Below are 20,983 nucleotides of genomic sequence, written 5' to 3'. Positions count from 1 at the left end.
ATGATGGCATTTAAATACTTATCCTTTTTAATATAATAATTTCATATAATTTTTGAGTAAAAGATGTAAAAAAATTAAAACTCTTAAAGTTTTCAAAGCAAGCATTATTTAAAAAAAAAAACCTAGAATCTAGGGTTTTTTTTTTTTTAATTAGAGAATTTTTTTCGGTATTTATAACTAATTGATGCCCATTCACCCTGGAATTTCGGCAAAAAGCAATATAAAGACCACCTTAATATAGATATTACAATAATTGACTCGAATTTATTTTATTATTAAATTATATTAATTCAATTATTCTAATATCAATATTAAGGTGGTCTTTATATTGCTTTTTGCCGAAATTCCAGGGTGGATGGGTATCAATTAGTTCTAAATACCGAAAAAAATTCTCTAATTTTTGAGAATTTTTATTTCAACTGCTTAGTCTCCCGGTAAAACCCGGAAAACCCCATATAGAATTAGAAAATTACCTAAAAAAATCAAATGACTTTTTACATGAAAATTTCACGTTGTATCCGGGAGAGGAAGAAATAAAAATCTTAAAAAAAAAAATAGGGAAAATTTTTCTCAGTAGCAGCTATCCAACTCCATGTCCCAAATAAGGACCACCCTAATCTATATTTATACTCAGATTCTGACCCTTATTAGTAGTTTATTGTATAAATAGTGCTGGAATATTTTTGAAATGTGATGTTATTGATTTTTTTTATTAATGTTTATATTATTGTATTAATACCTACGTTTTTTTCCTACAATGTCACACCTAGGGTTGCCAACTTTTTTAAGAACGAATACAGTATATTTGATTTCAGAGACGAACAAAAAGAGTACATTTGAAAAAAGAAGAGTACCATTCATTTCAAGTCTTGAAAATGTATTTTTTGGTACTTCTTGCATTATATAAAAATATTTTTGTTATTTTTAAAATATGTGTATAACTCTAAACGGTCAAATTCCAAATTCATATATGTAAATTAAGAGCTCATTTTTGATCAATTTCAATGCAGCCCTATTCCTCTCATCTCACCACTTCATATTCATGACCCAAAATATTCTCTCAGTGAATGCTGAAGTTGTAAGAACATATAGTACATAGCTCACAATTTTTGCAGTTACCAATATAATTCATCGAAATAAAAAGAAATCAGAAGCTTAACTCAAACAAAAATACCTTGATTTTTTACAAGAAAAAATCTAATGTTTTGAGGTCTTAAACAAAACAAAGTAAAATAGAGAACAAAATTTGAATTAAAAATAAATTAAAATAATATTTCTGAAAAAGTAAAAAATCCTTTTTAAACATACCTAATATTTAAAACCGTTTTTTGTAAAAACAATTCTTCTTCCTTTTTCTCGGCGCTGTTATGATCTCGATGTCGAGGGGATCATAACTATCCCACGTAACTGCTTCACACTAGTGATCCGCCTGTGGGGTTCGCCGGGTTGACCTCAAAAATCGGCGGCAAGCTTCCCGGTTTTGTATTGTTCCATTTCTAAGGCCAACTGAATGCTGGTGGTTTTGCATTTGCTTGTACCAGGAGTTTTTAGGCCTACCTTTCTATTTCGTGTTTTTTGTAAAAAAAATAAAGGTATAAATATTCTATAAATTTTTTTAGGTATTTCGATGAATTATATTGAAAACAGCAAAAGTTACACGAGTTCAAACATTGGAAAATCAAGAAAAATAGCATCAGTTGCGTTTCATGTTTTTCTATTAAAAAAAACAAAGTTTATTTTTTTGAAAAAAGCTTACTCCTTCCTTTGATTCAATTTCATTCCAAAACAGAATTAAAAAAATTAAATTTTAAGTCTGACTAAGAAACAAACAAAACAAGTAGGTCATACTAAAACAACGACCAAAATTATAGTGTTTTGTACTCTCTAAATCACAATTGTTCATATTTAGTAATTATAAGGTCAAATATTTTAAGCCTCGTTTTCTTTTTCATTCAATTATCTTTAGAAATATGAAAGTTATCCACCAATTTGTAAACGTTAAGATGTTTATGTGGTTGTACACTTGGCCTTAAGTAAAAAAAGAGTATTTTGACGTACTCTATCAGAGTTATAGATTATAGAGAACAAACGCTTGAAATAGAGTACAATACTCTTTTTTAGAGTACGGTTGGCAACCCTAGCTCACACCCGTTATAATTTTGAATTGTTATAAAAACACAGTTTGTCGTTAACTTCTTTCAAATATATCGCTCATTTAATTGAACACTGTCATAACTCAAAAAAACTGTTTTTTTTAGGAAACGAGTTTTAAATTTAATTTCGATCTATGAGTTATGATTCTTGAGTAACCAGTTTTCAAGTTAATGAGCGTTGTGCTGACTAAAACGTAATAAAAATTTTCTTTCATATTGAATATGATATCCAAGACTTATTATTCAAAAATCTACAATATTACCTACTTCTTAAATTCCCCGACGAAGACTGGATCGATTTTCTAACGTCACACCCGTTACATCTTATCTTAAGAGTTTGAGACGTTAAAAGGCCGATTAAAAAAAAATGGTGATTTGAAAAATATATTAACAACTTAATAAATATTATTTTTTGATGCTGTTAAATAACTTATTTTAGTGAATAGTACACCAATCAGGAACAAAAATGGATTTAACAGTATCAAACCCCCTTACAATGGAAATATCCCACTTTGATTTTTTTTTAAATTTGGATCGTCTTAAATAAAAAATATGGGCCCTGCTCCCCTTTTAATGCAAGGTCCTCAATTGTACTTCTCATTTAACCAGCAAAAAGATTAAAATAAACTTTATTCATATGTTCGAGAACGAAAAATAGAAGCTGAATATGGTCGCAGCTACCTTATATTTAATTTGTACTAAACAAGCTAATTTTTCATGTCAGTTCTTAAGCGACATCCCTGTCTCATATGCAGAAATAGATGGTAAACAAAAAACATATGTTTTTTTCTTTTCTTATTGTCTGTTGCTTCTCTGGTTCTTTGTTTGGATTTGGATGATTTTAACTCGATTTTCCTTGTTTTTTTTGTTGTTGTTGTTGTTGTTGTTTTGCACTGTCAGCCAACGCAAAGTCAAAAGCGAAAAGCCAAAGACCGGTTGAGTTGTTGCTGTGTAGCTTTTTTTCTTGTTGTTGTTTTTTTCGTTATTCCATTGCCGTTGCCGTTGGATTTCATGATGTTCACAGAGTAGACTTCAAATGAGAATACAGTTCATTTTGCGGCGAAATGAGTGGATTATTTTTTTGAGTGGGTTTTTGTGGATTGCAATTTTTACGTAGTAATTTTTTGTTCTTGTCGGTTTTTCTTTTTTTGTTAAATGTTTTACGATGACATTTTTTTTTTGGGAGTATAGGGGATTTAATACCAAACTTGTACGCTTGTACCATAAGTTGGACAATTTTTTCAAGCGTAGGTTTTTTATTGAATTGAATGTAGGGGGCTTCATTTAGGTCAGACACTTCAACAGTATTTTGAACTTTTAATGTGCACCAAAAAACAAAAACAAAAAAAATGCATTTTTGAGTGGGCATATTAATTTAATAAGAAAATGATTATTATTTATCAGTGCATTTCAAATGAATGATTGCAAGGTCTTTTCTTTTTTTGTGAAGGTAGTTGATAGATAGGTAGGTTATGTAACGGGTACAGTAGTTCCTTATCTTAGTTTCTGTCGAGGATGATAATATTTACGATTTCAAGAAATCTCGACATTTAAGTGAGGTTTTAAGTAAAAATGAGGTCTTGACACTTAGGTTAGTAAGGTAACCTGCCCACATGCCTAGATTTTGTTAAGTTTTTCTTAATTTTGGTTAAAAAAGTGATTTGATGGAATTTGAACTTTGAAGTTGAATTTACTGGGTAGCAAAATTGCACCTTTTTTTATGTTTTATGAAGTTTCTTAACTGTTTTTATTAGTTTGGAATCGCTGATTTCAAATCAGCCCTCAGTTTTATACTTGCGTTATAGATATATCAAGTTATGCATTCGTACAAAAAAAAAAGTTGAGATAACATTTTCCATGGCATTACGATGATAGAGAATGCCAAAAAAGTGGGTCCCGGAAGTCCGTCTGTCCGTCTGCCTGTATAAGGAACTAGAGCCTAAACGGATGGACCGATTGACTCCAAACTTGCTATGTAGCAGTTTTTGGAGACTCTCCAGAGGGGTTTTTGGAATTAATTTTTTTGGACCAAAAATAACGGTACCTGTCATACAAAAATTTCGGAAAAGTTTAATTTCACAAAAACGGCTCCAACGATTTTGTTAAAAAAATTTAAATGTTATTTTTTAAACTAGGTCTATCTTTTGAAAAAAAAAATTTTTTTTTGAAAATCATTATTAACGGTACCTGCCATAGGACCGCTTTTTTCAAATCGGATTTTCTGCAAAACTGCTTATTGTATTTCAACGAAATTTTTTACAGAAAAGCATTTATATAGGTACTTTAAATATAAGCCAAAAATAAAATTTTGAAAAAAAATTATTTTTGGATTTTTAAAAAATTTTTGAAAATTTTTGTTTGAAAAATCAAATTTTCGAAAACGGGACATTGGATTTTTTTGAAATTTTGTTTATAGATGCTGATTAGGGATTTCTACAAAATGACATACCAATTTTATTTTAAAACTTTTTTTTCAAAAAATTATTTATAAAAAATTAGTTTTTTTAAAAAATGGCTCTAACGATTTTGAAATTTTTTTTTCTAAAAATGCACCTTAATATATCAAATAAAACTGCGTACTTGTTTTGTGGGGCGATTTGATTTCAGATATTGTTTTATTTTTTTGTATTTGCTTTTTTTTTTATATACCTACATTTCCCAAGTTTTTATATAAAAAGTCCTAAAAACTTAAGCAACTTGAACTCTAGTTCGTGCGACCCAGTCGTGTATTTTATTTTTCTAGCAGCTCTAGTTTGGGTAATACAGGTACTTAAAATGGAGAAAAAAAAATCAATTGCAGAGATTTTATAACAGGAATATCTCGAAAACGCGAGCTGATAGAAAAACTCTAATTTCGGATTCGAGTTTGGCACACCCGAAAAATTTAGAAAAATATTGTAGAGAAATGTTAAAAAGTACATAGCAACAAATCGATACTATCGAGATATATATATAACGGTAATACCTTAAAAAAAAAAAACACGAGCTGATAGAAAAAATCTGATTTCGGATTCGGGATCAACACATTCAAAAAATTTAGAAAAATTTTGTTTTGCTTATGAAACAAAAACACAGTAAACTTGGGAAATGTTTCAAAAACACATAGCAAAAAATCGATTAACGAGATTTTATAACAGAAATATTTCGAAAACGCGAGCTGATAAAAAAATTGAATCGGTGATTGTTAAAACAACATAAGTGAAATTTTAATTTTTTCGTACGAGGTTCAAAAGCCCCTGTATTTTCCATGAGGAGGTCAAATTTACAATGCTTTGGCAATTTTAATACCTTAATTGACATTTCTAGATTAAATATTGATTATTATAATATACAAATCCGCAGCCTATTTAAAATTATAGCGGTTTTAGTCTCATGTTCGAAAAAAATAAAAAAATCACTTATGTTGTTTTAACAATCATCGATTCAATTATGATTTCGGATTTGAGTTCAATACTCACTCAAAAACTTTAGAAAAGTATTATTGTGTTCCTCAAACAAAACCACAGTTAGCTAGGATAATGCTTACAAAGTAGCAAAAAATCGATTATTGAGATTTTTTAACGGGAATACATATCTCGAAAACGCAATTGATAGAAAATGTTTCACCACAAAACCCTTGCTGCCCAGTATTATAAATGCAAAATTAACTTTGCGGGGAAAACACAATTTACGCCATGTGTGAATTGGGTTAAATATTTACCTAATCGAAGATAAATTTTTGACACTATTGAGGTTGTGGTGAAAAGATAAATTTTCAGCTGTCGAAAATTTCAATTTAATTTTTATGAAAATCTGTCCTAACTCTATATCTGAATGTTAATATTTGTTTTAGGCAAGATGATAAAGTTGAACATCTCCACCAAGTTTTTGGGTTTTAGAAAAAATTGTTTGATTTTTTGGAAAAACTATAAATGCAACTTTGTTGCAATTGCATTACAATTATTATACGTATGCAAAGTTTAGATTCGTTTTACGTAAAAATTGCAATTATCTATTCTAAGCAAGATTATAATAAAAGTGTGCAAAATCCACGTTTTTTTGTACATATTTTTTTTTTTTTCAGAAAAAACTTAAGTTTAAACATGTTTTGATTTGATCAATTTATTCTGTACCATCAAAGCTAAAAAATGTTGAAAAAACTCCATAAAAGAGGGAAAAATGGTAAAATTTAAATGTGGGAAAGCCCACACAAATCTTAGAATGAACGTAGATTTAAAAAAAGGCTTGATGGAGTGAGATTGCTCCCCATATCATCAATCTGCCTTCTAGCCTTGTGAAAATGATTGACAGCTCTTCGATTATCACGTCAATGTGGCTTTGAAAAACGTCTATTTTTCGATGGCAAATAATTGCTTTCGTTTCTTTAAGCAATTATTTAGGAAAAATATTTGTTTCAATTAAGTTTGAACCGATACACGGTTGTCCAAAATGACTTATCTCGTTGCAAAAATCATAACTTTTGAACGGATTTAGGTAGCTAATCCACATCTAAAAACAAAATTTCAAAAAAATACAATGTCCCGTTTTTTTAAATTTTATTTTTGGCTTATATTTGAGTTATATAAGTGCTTCTTCACAAAAAGTTTCGTTGAAATCGAATAAGCCGTTTCGAAGAATATCGGATTTGAAAAAAAAAAAAAAAAAAAACAGTTCTATGGCAGTTCATTGGTGTAACAGCCCTGGAAATTTCCTTTAAATTAAAAAAAAAAATTGTACCGCTAACTCAATCCGTTCAAAAGTTATGATTTTTGCAACGAGATAAGTCATTTTGGACAACCGTCCGCCATTTAAACGTTTCTTTTTTAAGCTTTTACATGAATCGAATTAGAGAATTTGGTTGTAAATTGACACTCACATGACCTTTTCTAATTTAATTTTTCAAAAATTTCCCAATTAAACACTGAAATCTAAAGAATTCAATGTATACTTGTGAGATTTTTAAAGTTTCAAGATCTTTAAGGGATTTGAATGAATGCTCATAAATCTCATACAAAAATGATAACATATTGAAAAATTAAATTCAATGTTTTTAATGCCCAAGAAAATTAAAAAAAAAAAAAATGATTCAATAAAATCAAAGATTTATCCTTGATGTCTGCATCTTTATTGCAAGAGAAATTTAATCCGCTTGAAATAACAAAATTATAGTAATCGTATCATTTTAAAATTAACACTACCTATCAATCATCTTTCATAAATACTCTTGCTCTCAAAACCCGCCCCCTATAATTCGCTGAAGATTGAAATAACTTAAGCCATCATCATAGACAAAGATCAACCGTTTAATACTACCAATTACCCATTCCCTCGTTTGTTTACTTCACAGTAAGAGGCAGTAAGAAAGTGGAAGCTAATAAATTTCTATATCTCGGATGAAAGTCCATTCACATTTTTTTTTGTCTTGTTTTTTTTTTTTTTGTTATTATTTTTAACGAACAAATAGCTCAACAAATAAAAATAATTATTATTATTAAATCAGAAAAAGAATAGATATCGCGAAATTGCTCTCAATTGAAAATATTGTTGGGTCCCCATTATAGTTGTTTTTTATCATCAGCATCATCTTCATCTCCATCATCCTTATTTGGGGAAGCGAGAATTTCTTGAGTAATAGATTCCGAAGGCACACTAGAGAGGGAATTTTTCTATAAAGAGGGCGTCAAGCTGGAAGTAAACTTGTGCAAAAAAAGAAAGTCTTGGACAACACAAACACGACCAGTTTAAAGTTATTGTGCTCTTCTTTTCGTCCAATCATTTAATCATTTTCGCACCATAATTGGATGAAATAGAAGATAGATATAGATGAATGGATGTTGGATTGGATACCTACAGAGGAGAGAGAATAAAGTTTTTTTGAGATAGATCTTGATTGTGCACCACAGGCACCACTATACAGTGGCAAATAATAATGATACATGATGCTGGCAGATGGCCAAGCTATGTTTCTAAGCTTCTTTCGATTTTTCCATTTTATTTTTTTCATTTTTTGTCATTGAACTTGTTTTGATTTAATTTTTATTTTATTTATTACTGACGATTTTTTAAAAATTTTTTTCTTATTTTTATGTAACTTTTTTTTTTATATTTCAGTTATCCTGTTTTTTGAATTGTCAACTAGTTTAGAAGTTTTAAAAAATCAAAACCGCAATAAATTGTGATTTTAGATCAATCGGTCCAGTGAATCAGTTTAATTTTTTTTATTTTTTCTTTTGAGTGTTTTAAAGGATATACAAAAAAAAAAACAACAACAATAAAATGGTTCAACCAGCTGAAAACCCAAATGTAGAACAAACAACAAATGTTGATGAATCTAAAGAAGGTAAGTGCCGTTTTGATATATTTTCAACATTATTTAACTTTTCTATAAATCTAAAAATAATTATGACATTTATGATGACATCGATTAAATCTACATTTATCTTGTAGAAAATTAATTTGCTACTTTTAAATGAAATGAAATGGCTTTATGATGACGAAAGTGGTCCAAAGAAAGCAGGAAGTTTATGAAACTGTTTTTTTTTTTTTTTTTTTGACGTGATAAAGTCTTATAAATCGATGAACCATTGCAGCCACCTAACGTTACACTCTCGCACTTTCGCAATGCGGCAAAAAATTTCAATTAAAAATTAAAAATAAACTATTAGAGATACAAAAATCTTCTATATATATATAGATAATAACGTAAAGCTTAATCCAGATGAAGGATTTTTAAAAATTCCGTCATTTAATAGGGTAAACAGGGGTAAAACGGAAAGATGAAATTTGGGCTAAAATCTAAACGCGAAGTTGTAGAGAATTGATTTTTTTTGCTATATATAGATGAGATTAATTTAAGAATAACTGCATCTAAGAAAAAATTCTAAAAAAAATTGAAACTAAGTTATAACGTTTTGTTTGAACGTTGTTCACGTGTTGGGGCTATGACAAAATGATGATTTTGGGTAAAGGAAAGTTTTTTTCTAAAGATGCCAGGTTAAAGATGAGGGAAAAAAAACTAAGCGTCTGATACGGAGTTTTTTTCCAAAACTCTGGGTAATTTGGGGTAATTTTTGATTTTTAGCTTTTTTTTGAGCTTTCAAAAAATCTTCAATCTTATAGGATATGTAGGTTTTGGCTTTATGCATTAATGTGCAAAAACTTGGAATATTTTAGTGAGTTTTGACTGAATAACGGAAGAAACAAGTTTTTAAAAAACACGTTTTTTTGACCGTTTTTAATCGATTTTCATCGTTTTTTTATTTATATCTTTTTTTCTTTAATAGATACAGAAATAAAGTATATGGAGTAATGATAGACCATGACTACGACTATATGTGTGCGAAGTTTCAATCATTTTCGTAAACATAATTTTGAGATAACGGTAAAATTTTAGAATTCAACAGGTTATAACTTTTGACCAAGAGCAGATAGATATATTAAACTAATATAAGCATCCTGATACAATTACCTTTCATTTGGTATATCACACATAACTGTAGACTAACTATAAGCTACACAATGTTAAATCAAGAAACTTGCGAAAAACCTCAAAACACCAGTGGAGATCTGTTGCCCCCGAATAGCCACCAGTGTGGGAAGTACCGTAGGCATCTTTGAAATAAGATTAATACGTCATATGAAAGGTGAAATAATAAGCTTTCACATGGTATATATATTTTATAGGTTGTCAAACAAAAAAATTGATTCCATAGCGTGAGAACATAAAAATAAATGTTTTTTTTTGGTTTTTTTAATGAAAATGATTGTTTTCAATAAATTATTTTTATACTTTTTGCGCATTGTAACAATATAAAAATGGTTTTATTCTTAAGAAGAAATACTTGGCTTTTAAATTGCATAATTTTTTTTATAAGCTTTTAAAATAAAAAAAAATTAATATAATGAGAAAGTAAAAAAGGCTTTTTCTTGTAAATTATGATTGTTTGAAAAAAGTAAACGCTTCAATTGACTCATTTTAAACAAAAGCACACAACCTGTTTTCTGACGACGCGACGTTATCACGTAAAATCATCGTCCGTAAACCGACTTTACAGACAACCTCTTTTTATTTTGTTTTAAATATAATAAGCTTATAATCTATTGAATAGACCCTCTTCAAAGGCATTTTGTAGAAATTTTGCATTTTTTGATATTCATACTATAAGTACCTACTAATAAAATGGCAAGTTATATTATTTACTTGTTAAATCAAATTCTTAAGTTATTTTTGCTTTCGAGACGTTTTCTTTAATTAACGAAGTAACAAATCCAAAGAGACCAAAATGAAGACCAAAATTCATCCAAAAATGCTACATTTCTGAGAAAACAGCAGCACTGGTTGGTTTTAACTTTAAAATGGTTCAAAGACACTTTTCATAGCAAATTAAATTTCCAATCAAGTTAAGCTGGTTAAGTTTTTTTAAAAATAAGTTTGAATTAAATTCTAACATAAAAACATGAAAAAAAGTTAAATTGAGGATTTTTTTTTTTTTACACAAATAACGGGGCATTCGGTGTATGAACTAGGAACGTCCGAACTTTGTCCTAATACAATAATATTATTGACTTTTTTTATTTCAAAGCTAGATTTTAAAAGGATAATGATTCAAAGCATATCTAAAAGATTTTAAACAGCTTTGTTCAGTTTGAAAAAATTAATATTATATTTTTTTTTTTGTATTAAAGTATTAAAAACTATCAACAATTTTGATCATTTTCCAGGGAACTAATTCAGTGTCCCTATAAATTTGAACAGATGAAAAAGATTAAATTTTGATTTCTTAATTTTTTTACAATTTGTGTCAATGATCTTGAAGTTTATTTTTAATATTTGATGACGATCGGTGCGTTTTATGATATTGCCTTTTTAATGACCGATTTAAATTGTAAATAAGTATGGATGTGGAAATGTTTTGATGATGAAATGAGGTTTTTACCCGTTTTTTGTGTACGAACGATTTCAAGTGGGTGGTTCTTCATAGTCTTTCAAAGATCCTTAAAAAAAAAAAAAACAATTAAACCTACTAAAACAAAAAAAAAAATTAAGTATACAAAATTGTTTAACATAATAAAAAACAAGATTCTTGTAGATAAAAAGTTATTCGAGTCTATCGTAAGACTATACTCATTCCCTAAAAACAAACCATAACAAAAGAGCATCAATTTCCATAAAATCAAAGCTCAAATAGTTGTTAACCTTTTATGAACTTCATGCTCCAAAAAAAAAATCTAAAAAAAAAAAAAAAAACACACAACTTTCACTTTAGATTTAGCTCACATCCTCTCCCAAAGTGTAATATCCATTTCTAAATTCCAATTCCAATTCCGATTCCGATAACCTTATTACCCTTTTTTTTCCAAACGATGCCGATGCCGATGCTCGATGCCAACAACGACCGACCCCACAAAAGCTCTGACCCAAAACATAACAATAAAAAAGGACATCTGTGTATTGTTGTTGTTGTTGTTGTTGTTATTTTTTGTTGTAATGATATCCTCTATAACACGCTTCATTTAATAAATTCACATTTTCACATCATTATCACTTCTCTTGTTGGTTTCGCTCACACCACCGACATGCCACACCACCGCTTGTATTCTATCTCTCATCATATTATTCCATACCACGACGACGGTATTCACATCCTTTTTAATAACCTGTAGAGCATGACACGCATTCAATGAACTACCCTCAATTCGTAATTCCTTTTTTCCCTCATACACCTTCTGACTCTTTCAATTTAAAATAACTGACGGAACAAAACGAATGTCTAGAATAGATAGATAGAAAAAAAAAAAAAATCAAAAGCTGAATAAAAAAAAAAATAGGAAGAAGCCATCTCACGTGTCCTTATAACACAGTATCTATAGAGGTATACCTCCACCCTTTTGTACCCTTAGGGAGATTACGATCATTGCATGTCATTACTTTATTTTTATTATCCTGACCCTATTTCTTCTCTTACATCTCCTCTCGGTTCTCGAAAAAAAGTTTAGGCATTTGTCGTCGTCTTTTTCGTGTTGTTGTTGTTGTTGTCGTTCTTCCAGTTTCAAGTTAAAATTATCCTTCTTCTATCCTAATGCCAATGGAATGTCTCCTAGCTGTCTTCTTTATATACATACATACCGTTTTTTTTTTTTTTTGTATCACGCATCCTTCAGGCAAAGTTAATACATATACAAATTATCAATTCGAATCATGTCCCGTTTTTGTCTCATGAGAAATGTATTATAATTATGGGAAGCGCCTTGCTTTAACGACGACGACCGACGACGATGACAGCGAGCGAGGCAGCAGCGAAATCGAATAGATATAGAGAGTTAGACTTCCTTAAAGGCGAGAATATAAAGCATGGGGCTTAATTCAAAATCGAATAGATGAAATTGTCCGAAAAGAGGGAAGGATTTGTGATTTTAAAAACTCCCTTGGAGCACAAAATCTATCTATCTAAGGTCTCAAGTACACCAAGAATTAATAAAGATAGGGAAACTTCAAATAAAGAAGTGAATAAGGGGTGATAAATTGCTATGAGGGTCTTAAAAAGCTCAAATTTAGAATATAAGATTAATAGTCCAAGGTCCCAAATTCATCAAAAGCAAACAAGAGAGAATCAAATGATCCAAGTATTTCAAAAAGTTAAAGCTCAGACTAAATTAGGGGTCCAGGGTCTCAAGAACATCAAAATAAAAGAAGGAGCGGAAACAGTTCAAATAAAAAAGTAAGACAGAAAGGGATCAAGTTCAACGATGTTTAAAAAAAAAACTTTTAGCAAAAAGATAGGGGGTCTCAGGTAAATAAAAAAAAAAAAAAATACAAGAAACAATTCCAACAAAAAAGCCCAGCGGGGAGCAATTGATTGATGCAATGGCTTCAAAAAGCTCAAGTGGAAAATACAAGATCAGAGGTCCAAGATCTTAAAAAAATCAAAAGAAAAAAAAGGATAGGTTTCAAACAAAAACTCAGAGAGGGAGAAAACACAAGGGTCTCAATTTAAAACTAAAAAAATCAGTGCCCGACGATTTCACGTGTATACACAAAATAAGGAGAAGAAATAATTCAACTAAAGTAATTCTTAGCAAGGTTTATCACAAAAATAAACAGATAAACCATTTTTGTAGGGGTCCCAAACTTCAGGTAAAAAGTCAGCGGGGAGCAATCAAACAATAGCTTAAAAAATCTAAAAAAATCATAAAAAAAAACCTGAAGGGTGCTGTAAGGGTCTCAAATTACCCAAACGCAACAAATAAATAATTAAATATTTTATTACGGGTCTCAATCAAAAGAAAAACAAAAGACAATAAACAATACAAACAAAAATGTCAGAGTTGAACAATAGGTCTGAAAAAGGTCTACCAGGACCAACATTGAAAGTCTAAGGTCTCAAATATATTAAAAGCAAAAAAGATGGGTAACAATTTTGAAAAAGTCAGAAAAGGAGAGATTAAAATTTAATTAAAAGTTAAAAAAAATAGACAAGAGGTCTAAAGTAAATCGAAAGTACAAAACAGACAGGCTTCAATTATAATGAAAATTCAGAGAGGTCCAAGGTCTCAATTCTCAAACAAAACAACAAAAAAAATTGTAAAATTATGTATGTTCAGTTGATTTCAGTTCTTTATCACTATTAAACTTCTTGCATGAAATCCGATCCTGTTAAGAAAAGTCTTTCTGGTGACAAGATGACATTGTAGTGCGGGAATTATTTTTTTGTATCCTAGAAACGAGATATAGAAACGCTCAACTTACGAATACAACGACGAAGACAACGACAAAGGCGAAGACGACTTATGTTGCCAAGATGTCTAACAGAGTATGGGGAGGCTTACAGCTTTTGGCATCAATATTCCAATCATCCCCCGTCTGATGATGTCGTTGTCGTCGTCGGTCGTCGTCTCTCCTTCTGCCCACACACGCGTGAGATATCCAATCCAAGTACACACAAACACCATTATGGTGTCTTAGAGGTTAATGTATTATCTCTATGTGATGTCCTTTTGTATTTTTGTTCTTGTTTATTATTTTTTTTTTCTTGTTGTATTGTCGTCGTTGTCTTCTTTTGATTGCATTATATCAGAGAGATATACTCTCAGATTTGCTTTTAGCTATGTTTGCATGTACATATATGTGAAATTAAGGATATTTAAGGATATTGAGGATATATATGTACACACACCAAAGGGTCGTCCAAGAATAAAATTAAATCACAAATGACATTTGTTATACACGATTGGTGATATAGTAGATGTTGGGATCGATGGGGGGTAGATTGGAAATCGAGAAGGATAATTAGAATTATTATTTATTTTTTTTGCATTCTCTTCTTTTCCTGGTATCTATATGTATTATTTATTGTGAGTGTGTTGATATATAGAAAAGATACAAACAACATTATAACTTTTCAAAGTAATGATAGAATAAAAGTTATTGGGTTTTTTGTTTTGGTAAAACAAATTAGTAATGAACGTTGGTAAACACTCGGAACAGTCCAAATGGAGCTCTTTTTCTTTCAGATTGGCGAATTTTTGAAGAAAAAGGTTTTTTTTTTTTCAACCCAACTAATCACTGCACAGCTAATCACAAGACAAGTCGTCATTGAGATCCCATAAAAGAACTATTCATCAGAGAATGCATTTTATCAAGAAAAAAATTTAAAAAAATAATAAAAACACCTTTCAAAAAAAAAAAAAAAAAAAAACATTCAAATAAATAAAACTCAAAATAAAATTGTTCCAATCGAAACTTGTGATGAATTTTCTCATGATGAGTTGTCCTATGATGATATGCTTTAAAGGTTTTGGTCTACAAATAACCTCTGAGGCCAGTCATTAGCTACAGCTGTTCAAACTTTAGGATATATTTTAACCGATCACGTTTCACGTCGTCCGTCGAAAACAATACAAAAAATACCATTTTTAATGTCTACAACGACACAACGTAAAGTCGAAGCACATTTTGTAAATGTAATCAAAAGTTAAATCGATATATTAATACCCAAGTATATCTAGTTAGAAAATCTGCAATCCTCAATTAAATAAATGGTTATAAGTTGAGGGTTTTTGGCTTTGCACCCCGGTAAAGATTTCTGTTTGCTGTTTTTGAAGAAATATTTTGGCATAATGTAATCTTTTTTCAATTAAAATTGATACGGTTAATGAAAAAACTTATTTTTTTCTTTCAAATTCAATCTTCTCAATATCTCTTTTCTTCTCCGAGATATCTTAATTTAATAAAGTTTAGTAGGTTTGGCATATCTTACCATAAAGAAACTGATCTCTAAAAATTAATATATCTTTCTCCCTAGAACAAAAGTATACTTTTCTAATGGACTTTAGTGTGCTGATTTTGAATCCAAACTCAAAAAATTTCGGTCAGCTCTGGTTTTTGAGATATAGTAGTTTTTTGAGATGAACTAGATTTTGTGATACTTTAATGCGAATATCTCAAAATCCTGACGTGATAGAATATTTTTGACTTCAGATTCTAACTCAGCACATCAAAAGAAAAGTATACTTTTGTTTTTAGGAGAAACAAATCTGAAGCTTTACAAGGCAGTTTATCGAATGGTTTATTGCAATTAAGATATTTCTAAATAGAAAAATAGTATATAAAATTACAAAAAACGTAAAAATTTTGTTTATTGTATTTTATTATGGTTTTCTTTACATATTTAACTTTTTAAATATAATGGACGTTGATATTTTACATTTTCCTTAATTAAGGTGTTTTTGTTCATGTAGGATTTACTAAAAAGTGAAGTATTTCGATATTTCTGCTTTTTTTGTCAATCAGTATTTTAAAATATGAGTAAACATAAATGTAAAAGGACATATTTGGTGTCAACCGATAGGTCATATTATGAGAAATAAGTTCTCCAAATTTGAGCTCAATGCGACAAATAGTTTTAATTTTCTACAAGTTCAAATGAATCTAAAAGGGTGATTTTTTAGAAACTACTCACATTTTTCAAATATCATTTTTACAAAAACGGTACCTGATAGAATTTTTTTGAAACCAGATTTAGATTCAATAATATCTTTCATAATATCAAAAAATTATTTGAAGGAGAAAAAAAAAGTTAAATTTTGCAGACCAGTGTTTTCAACCGATTTTTTCGCTAAAATGTATTCTTTTTATTACCAATCGATTTTTGTTGGTATCTGTTTTTTTTTTTTGTAGCAACCTTTTTTTTACTACAGGAAACGATTGGTTCAGTAGCATTCAACAATAGATTTTTGTCGGTAACGTACCTACATTTTTGTTCGACACAAACAAATTTTTTCGATAGTAACCGATTTTTTTTTGCAAGCAGCTGAACTTTTGATTTTTGCATAATAACTAAATTTTTCTAGTAGCTTCAAATTTTTCCGAAGGCAACCGATTTTATTTTTTATAAGAACAGATTTTTTTCGGGAGCAGCCGATTAACTTAAAAGCAATCTGTTTTTTTTGACAACAAACGATTTGGTCGATAGCTACCTTTTTTTCTGCAAGCTTTCGATGTTTTCAATTTCAACCGATTTTTCTCAATTGCCACCGATATTTTCGATTATTACAGTAGATTTTTTCGTTGGGAACCGATTTTTTCGGTAACATTTGACATTGTTCCGAAAAAAAGAAAAAAAAAAAAAAAACAATTTTGTCAATAGTAGATATCTAATCGAATTTTTCTGTTGCAACCGATATTATTTTCTAAATTAATCGACTTTTCCACAGAGATCAATTTTTCCAATTTTTGTATTAAAGGTTCGAATCCCAGGTCTAACTGACTAAACATTTTTGCCTCTTGTGAGGAATTAGCAAAGCATCCAAGAGAACCATTGCCTTCGAACTCGGGGTTAAATTGTAGGTCCCTTCCATTTTAGAAAATTAGTTACTGCACACAAGAATGGTTAAAATTTGTTAGTCACTAGAACACATGGAGTGTCGTGACACAATTTTTTTTTACCATTTTTTCCAGGAGCTTCTGATTTTGCGTTAGCTCTGATTTTCTTAAAAACAACTCATTTTTTTGATAGCATCTGATTTTTTGTTTGCCACCGATTTCTCGTTAGCAATATATTTTTTCGGGATGTACCTACTGATTTTTTTTATAGTAGGTAAACACTTTCAATTTGATGGAAATTTGATGGAGTTGGAGAGATATGGTATGCATTCGAATAGAGCAAAGTCCTGCCATGTTTGAAACAATCCTAAATATCTCCGTCGAGAATCGAGAAAGTGATTTAACAATACATCAGGGAACACTCCTCATCATTGCCCATTGAGATAGAATTCAATACAGCTTACAAGTCGGTCTTTATTGGAAATTTCATCAATCGAAATGTATGATGAGTCGTCCCTTGATGAGCTGTCCCGTATATTTATAAGTGTCTTAGAAAACAATAGTTTAAATTTCGAGATCAAAGTTCATGCTTGGGAACTCTGCTTTTTTTTTGATTGCTGTTTTTGCAAGAAAACTCAGAGAGTTGTTTATAGTTTTTTTAGGCAAATTGTTTGATAAAAATTCAAATTTATAATCACGTCCGTATTTGAAAACATAACAAATTCCTTTAAGTTCTAGTTCATTGTTATTAATCTTTCGGTTTCATATTATGACATCTTAGAGAATACTAAAGTAATATTGATGCACTTTTAATTCCTACTTAAATTTATCCTTAAAACCTCTTTTTCTACCTGAAATCTCCTTAACATTTTTACATTTAACTCCTTTAATACTTCTTTTAGTAGAAGCATCTCTCCATATAGCCAGATAATATTCATGTATTTTTTGACAAAGGACTATTTTGTGTTTGACTTTTTTCTTCTTCTTCTCTCAGCAAACTTTTCCGGCTGATGCTTCTACTTTTCTGCTACTGCTGCATTTGTAGAAAATCTGTTTGGCTTTTAGATTTTTACATCAGAATACAATTTTCAAAATAAAACAAAAAAAAATATAAAAAACATTTTACCAATGTTGTGTCTGCATCTTTTCAATGCATAATGTAAAAAAAGAGAAAACAAAAAAAAAAAAAAACTTGACAACAAATAGAAATTTACATAGAATATAAACAAAAAAAAAATGTAATAGAAGACAAAAACTGGGTACTGTTCGTATTACAAAGTATGAGCAATACGTCAAAGTAAATATTCATGTGCACTCTGGGATTTAAGGTAGATTCCAGGACCTTAACACAAGTGAGTGAGATAGAACGATAGAGAGTTGTTCCTGATGGATATAATGTTTTAGCCTGCGAGACTGAAGTAGTTGTGGTAGAATAGTAGAGTGGCAGCAGTGTCAGTAGTTTCATATATATTTTCGTCCTTTTTTTTTTTTATGCATGAACTAAACTAAACATTACACAGAACGAACTCTATGTTTGACATGTATAGAGATTCGTTTTATGTTGTCTGGTTATTTTGTGGGGGAATGGAGGAGGGCGGCGGCGGTGGGTGTTTTGTGGGAAAATAGGGCTGTGGGCAAGTCACCAGGCACAGAATCAGAAATGAAGTGAAGTGAAATGAAATGTAAAAATCTTTTTAATATAAAAAGTTTGCAATCTGTTTGCATTTGTTCTTTTATTTTCTATACACGTTTTCAAGTTAAGCAGCTTTAAGGCTTTTTTTTTCAGTTCAATGTGTTTGAGAGGAGAGGTTTTAAATCAGGGCACTAATGTTGAATAATTTTTTTTTTTTTTTTTTTTTCAATTTTAGGGGTTTTAAAGTGTTTGATAGATTTTGGAATGAGTTTGTGTGGACATTTTTATAGGAGAGTTTAAATTAGTAACACACGTAACAGCTTATGGAAAATCAGGGCCTAGTGTGTTAACAATTTCTGACTAGGTGTTGTTAAACGGAAAAAAATGGAGCGATATAAAAGCAATTTCTCAGGACTACGAACATGACAACATAAAAATTGTATAAAAAAAAAAACAGACATTTGGAGTAATATTTCAGTGCCTCAACTATTGAAAAATCCCAAGTCCTTCTGGATCCAAACAATAATCTGCTTGCTTGATCTATCCCTGTTCGGTTTCAACCCACAAAACAGTAGCTGTTGAGAGCGTGATTAATATCGGATGCCACGAAAAAAATAAAAAAAAAAAAAAAAAAGTTTTTACCGAAAAATTGGTTGGTATCGAAAAATCGGTCATCAAGAACAATCTATCGAAAAAATCGTATGAAACCGAAAAATCGGTTGCTCATCGAAGAAATAAAATCGCTTGCCATCGAAAACTTGGTACCTATTGAATTGAAAAATGTATTGTTATAGAAAAATTAGGTTTCTACCAAAAAAATCGGTTAGGGACTACCTATCGTAAGGTACCGAAAAAAATCGGTTGCTCATAAATAAAACGCTTGCCATCGAAAACTTGGTAACTACTTGAAAAGTTTACTGTTTTGGAAAAAAATCGGTTGCTATCAAAAAATTCGGTTAGGGACTATCGAAAAAATCGTTTGATACCATACCTACAAAAATCGGTTGCTAATCAAAGAAATAAAATCGCTTGCCATCGAAAACTTGGTACCTATCGAATTGAAAAATGTATTGTTATAGAAAAATTTGGTTTCTACCAAAAAAAATCGGTTAGGGACTATCGTAAGGTACCGAAAAAAATCGGTTGCTTATAAAAAAAAAAACGCTTGCCATCGAAAACTTGGTAACTACTTGAAAAGTTTACTGTTTTGGAAAAAATCGGTTAGGGACTATCGAAAAAACCGTTTGATACCATACCTACAAAAATCGGTTGCTCATCGAAGAAATAAAATCGCTTGCCATCGAAAACTTGGTACCTATCGAATTGAAAAATGTATTGTTATAGAAAAATTTGGTTTCTACAAAAAAAATCGGTTAGGGACTACCTATCGTAAGGTACCGAAAAAAATCGGTTGCTCATAAAAAAAAACGCTTGCCATCGAAAACTTGGTAACTACTTGAAAACTTTACTGTTTTGGAAAAAATCGGTTGCTATCAAAAAATTCGGTTAGGGACTATCGAAAAAATCGTTTGATACCATACCTATAAAAATAGGTGGCTCATCAAAGAAATAAAATCGCTTGCCATAGAAAACTTGGCAACTACTTGAAAAATTAATTGTTATGGAAAAATTCGGTGGCTACCAAAAAATTGGTTTAGGGACTATCGAAATGGTACCGAAAAATTCGGTTAGGGACTATCGACAAAAATCATAAAATATGGGAACGAAAAAAAAAAATCGCTTGCCATCGAAAACTTAGTAACTACTTGAAAAATTTATTTTATTGCGAAATTCGGTCGCTACCAAAAAATTCGATTAGGGACTATCGAAAAAATCGTATGTTACCGAAAAAAATCGGTTGCCATTGCCATTGAAAATTTGGTAACCACTTAAAAATTCTATTGTTATGGAAAATATCTGTTGTTGCCAAAAAATCGTTTAGGGACTATCGAAAAAGTACTATTGTACCGAACAAAATCGGTTTCTCATCAAAAAAATAAATCACTTGCCATCGAAAACTACTTAAAAAATGTATTGTTACGCAAAAATTAGGTTACTACAAAAAAAAATCGGTTAGGGACTATCGACAAAATTGGTTTATAACGAACAAAATCAAATGACATCGCAAAAATCGGTTGTTAACAAAAAAAAAAAAAAAAAAAAAACGAATTCTACCAAATATCGGTAACTATCTAGAATACCGGGTGTAATTGAAAACATCGAGGGGCACACAGAAAAATCTGTTATTTTTGAAAAATGGGGAAATACCGGAAAAAAAACGGTTGCAATAATAAAAAATTAAAATTGGACACTACCGAAAATTTTTTAGCTTCTGAAAAAATTGGTTGCTATATAAAAATATTCAGTTACAATAGAAAACTTCCGTTACACAGAATT

General features: G+C 30.1%; 1 protein-coding gene across 1 annotated transcript in view; it reads left to right on the top strand.

The window, feature by feature from the left end:
* The window catches only part of LOC129916571 (stathmin), a 217,855-nt gene that overhangs the window by 6,384 nt on the left and 190,488 nt on the right, over positions 1 to 20,983 (top strand). Inside the window, exon 2 of the mRNA XM_055996587.1 lies at positions 8,244 to 8,472. Coding sequence (XP_055852562.1) covers positions 8,409 to 8,472 — 64 coding nt within the window. The 5' untranslated portion in view covers positions 8,244 to 8,408. The remainder of the gene's footprint in view (positions 1 to 8,243; positions 8,473 to 20,983) is intronic.

This window comes from Episyrphus balteatus, chromosome 3, assembly GCF_945859705.1.
Source record: "Episyrphus balteatus chromosome 3, idEpiBalt1.1, whole genome shotgun sequence".
Taxonomy (NCBI): Eukaryota; Metazoa; Arthropoda; class Insecta; order Diptera; family Syrphidae; genus Episyrphus; species Episyrphus balteatus.
The sequence above is the reverse complement of the archived record's forward strand: the minus strand, read 5'-3'. Positions and strand labels throughout refer to the sequence as shown.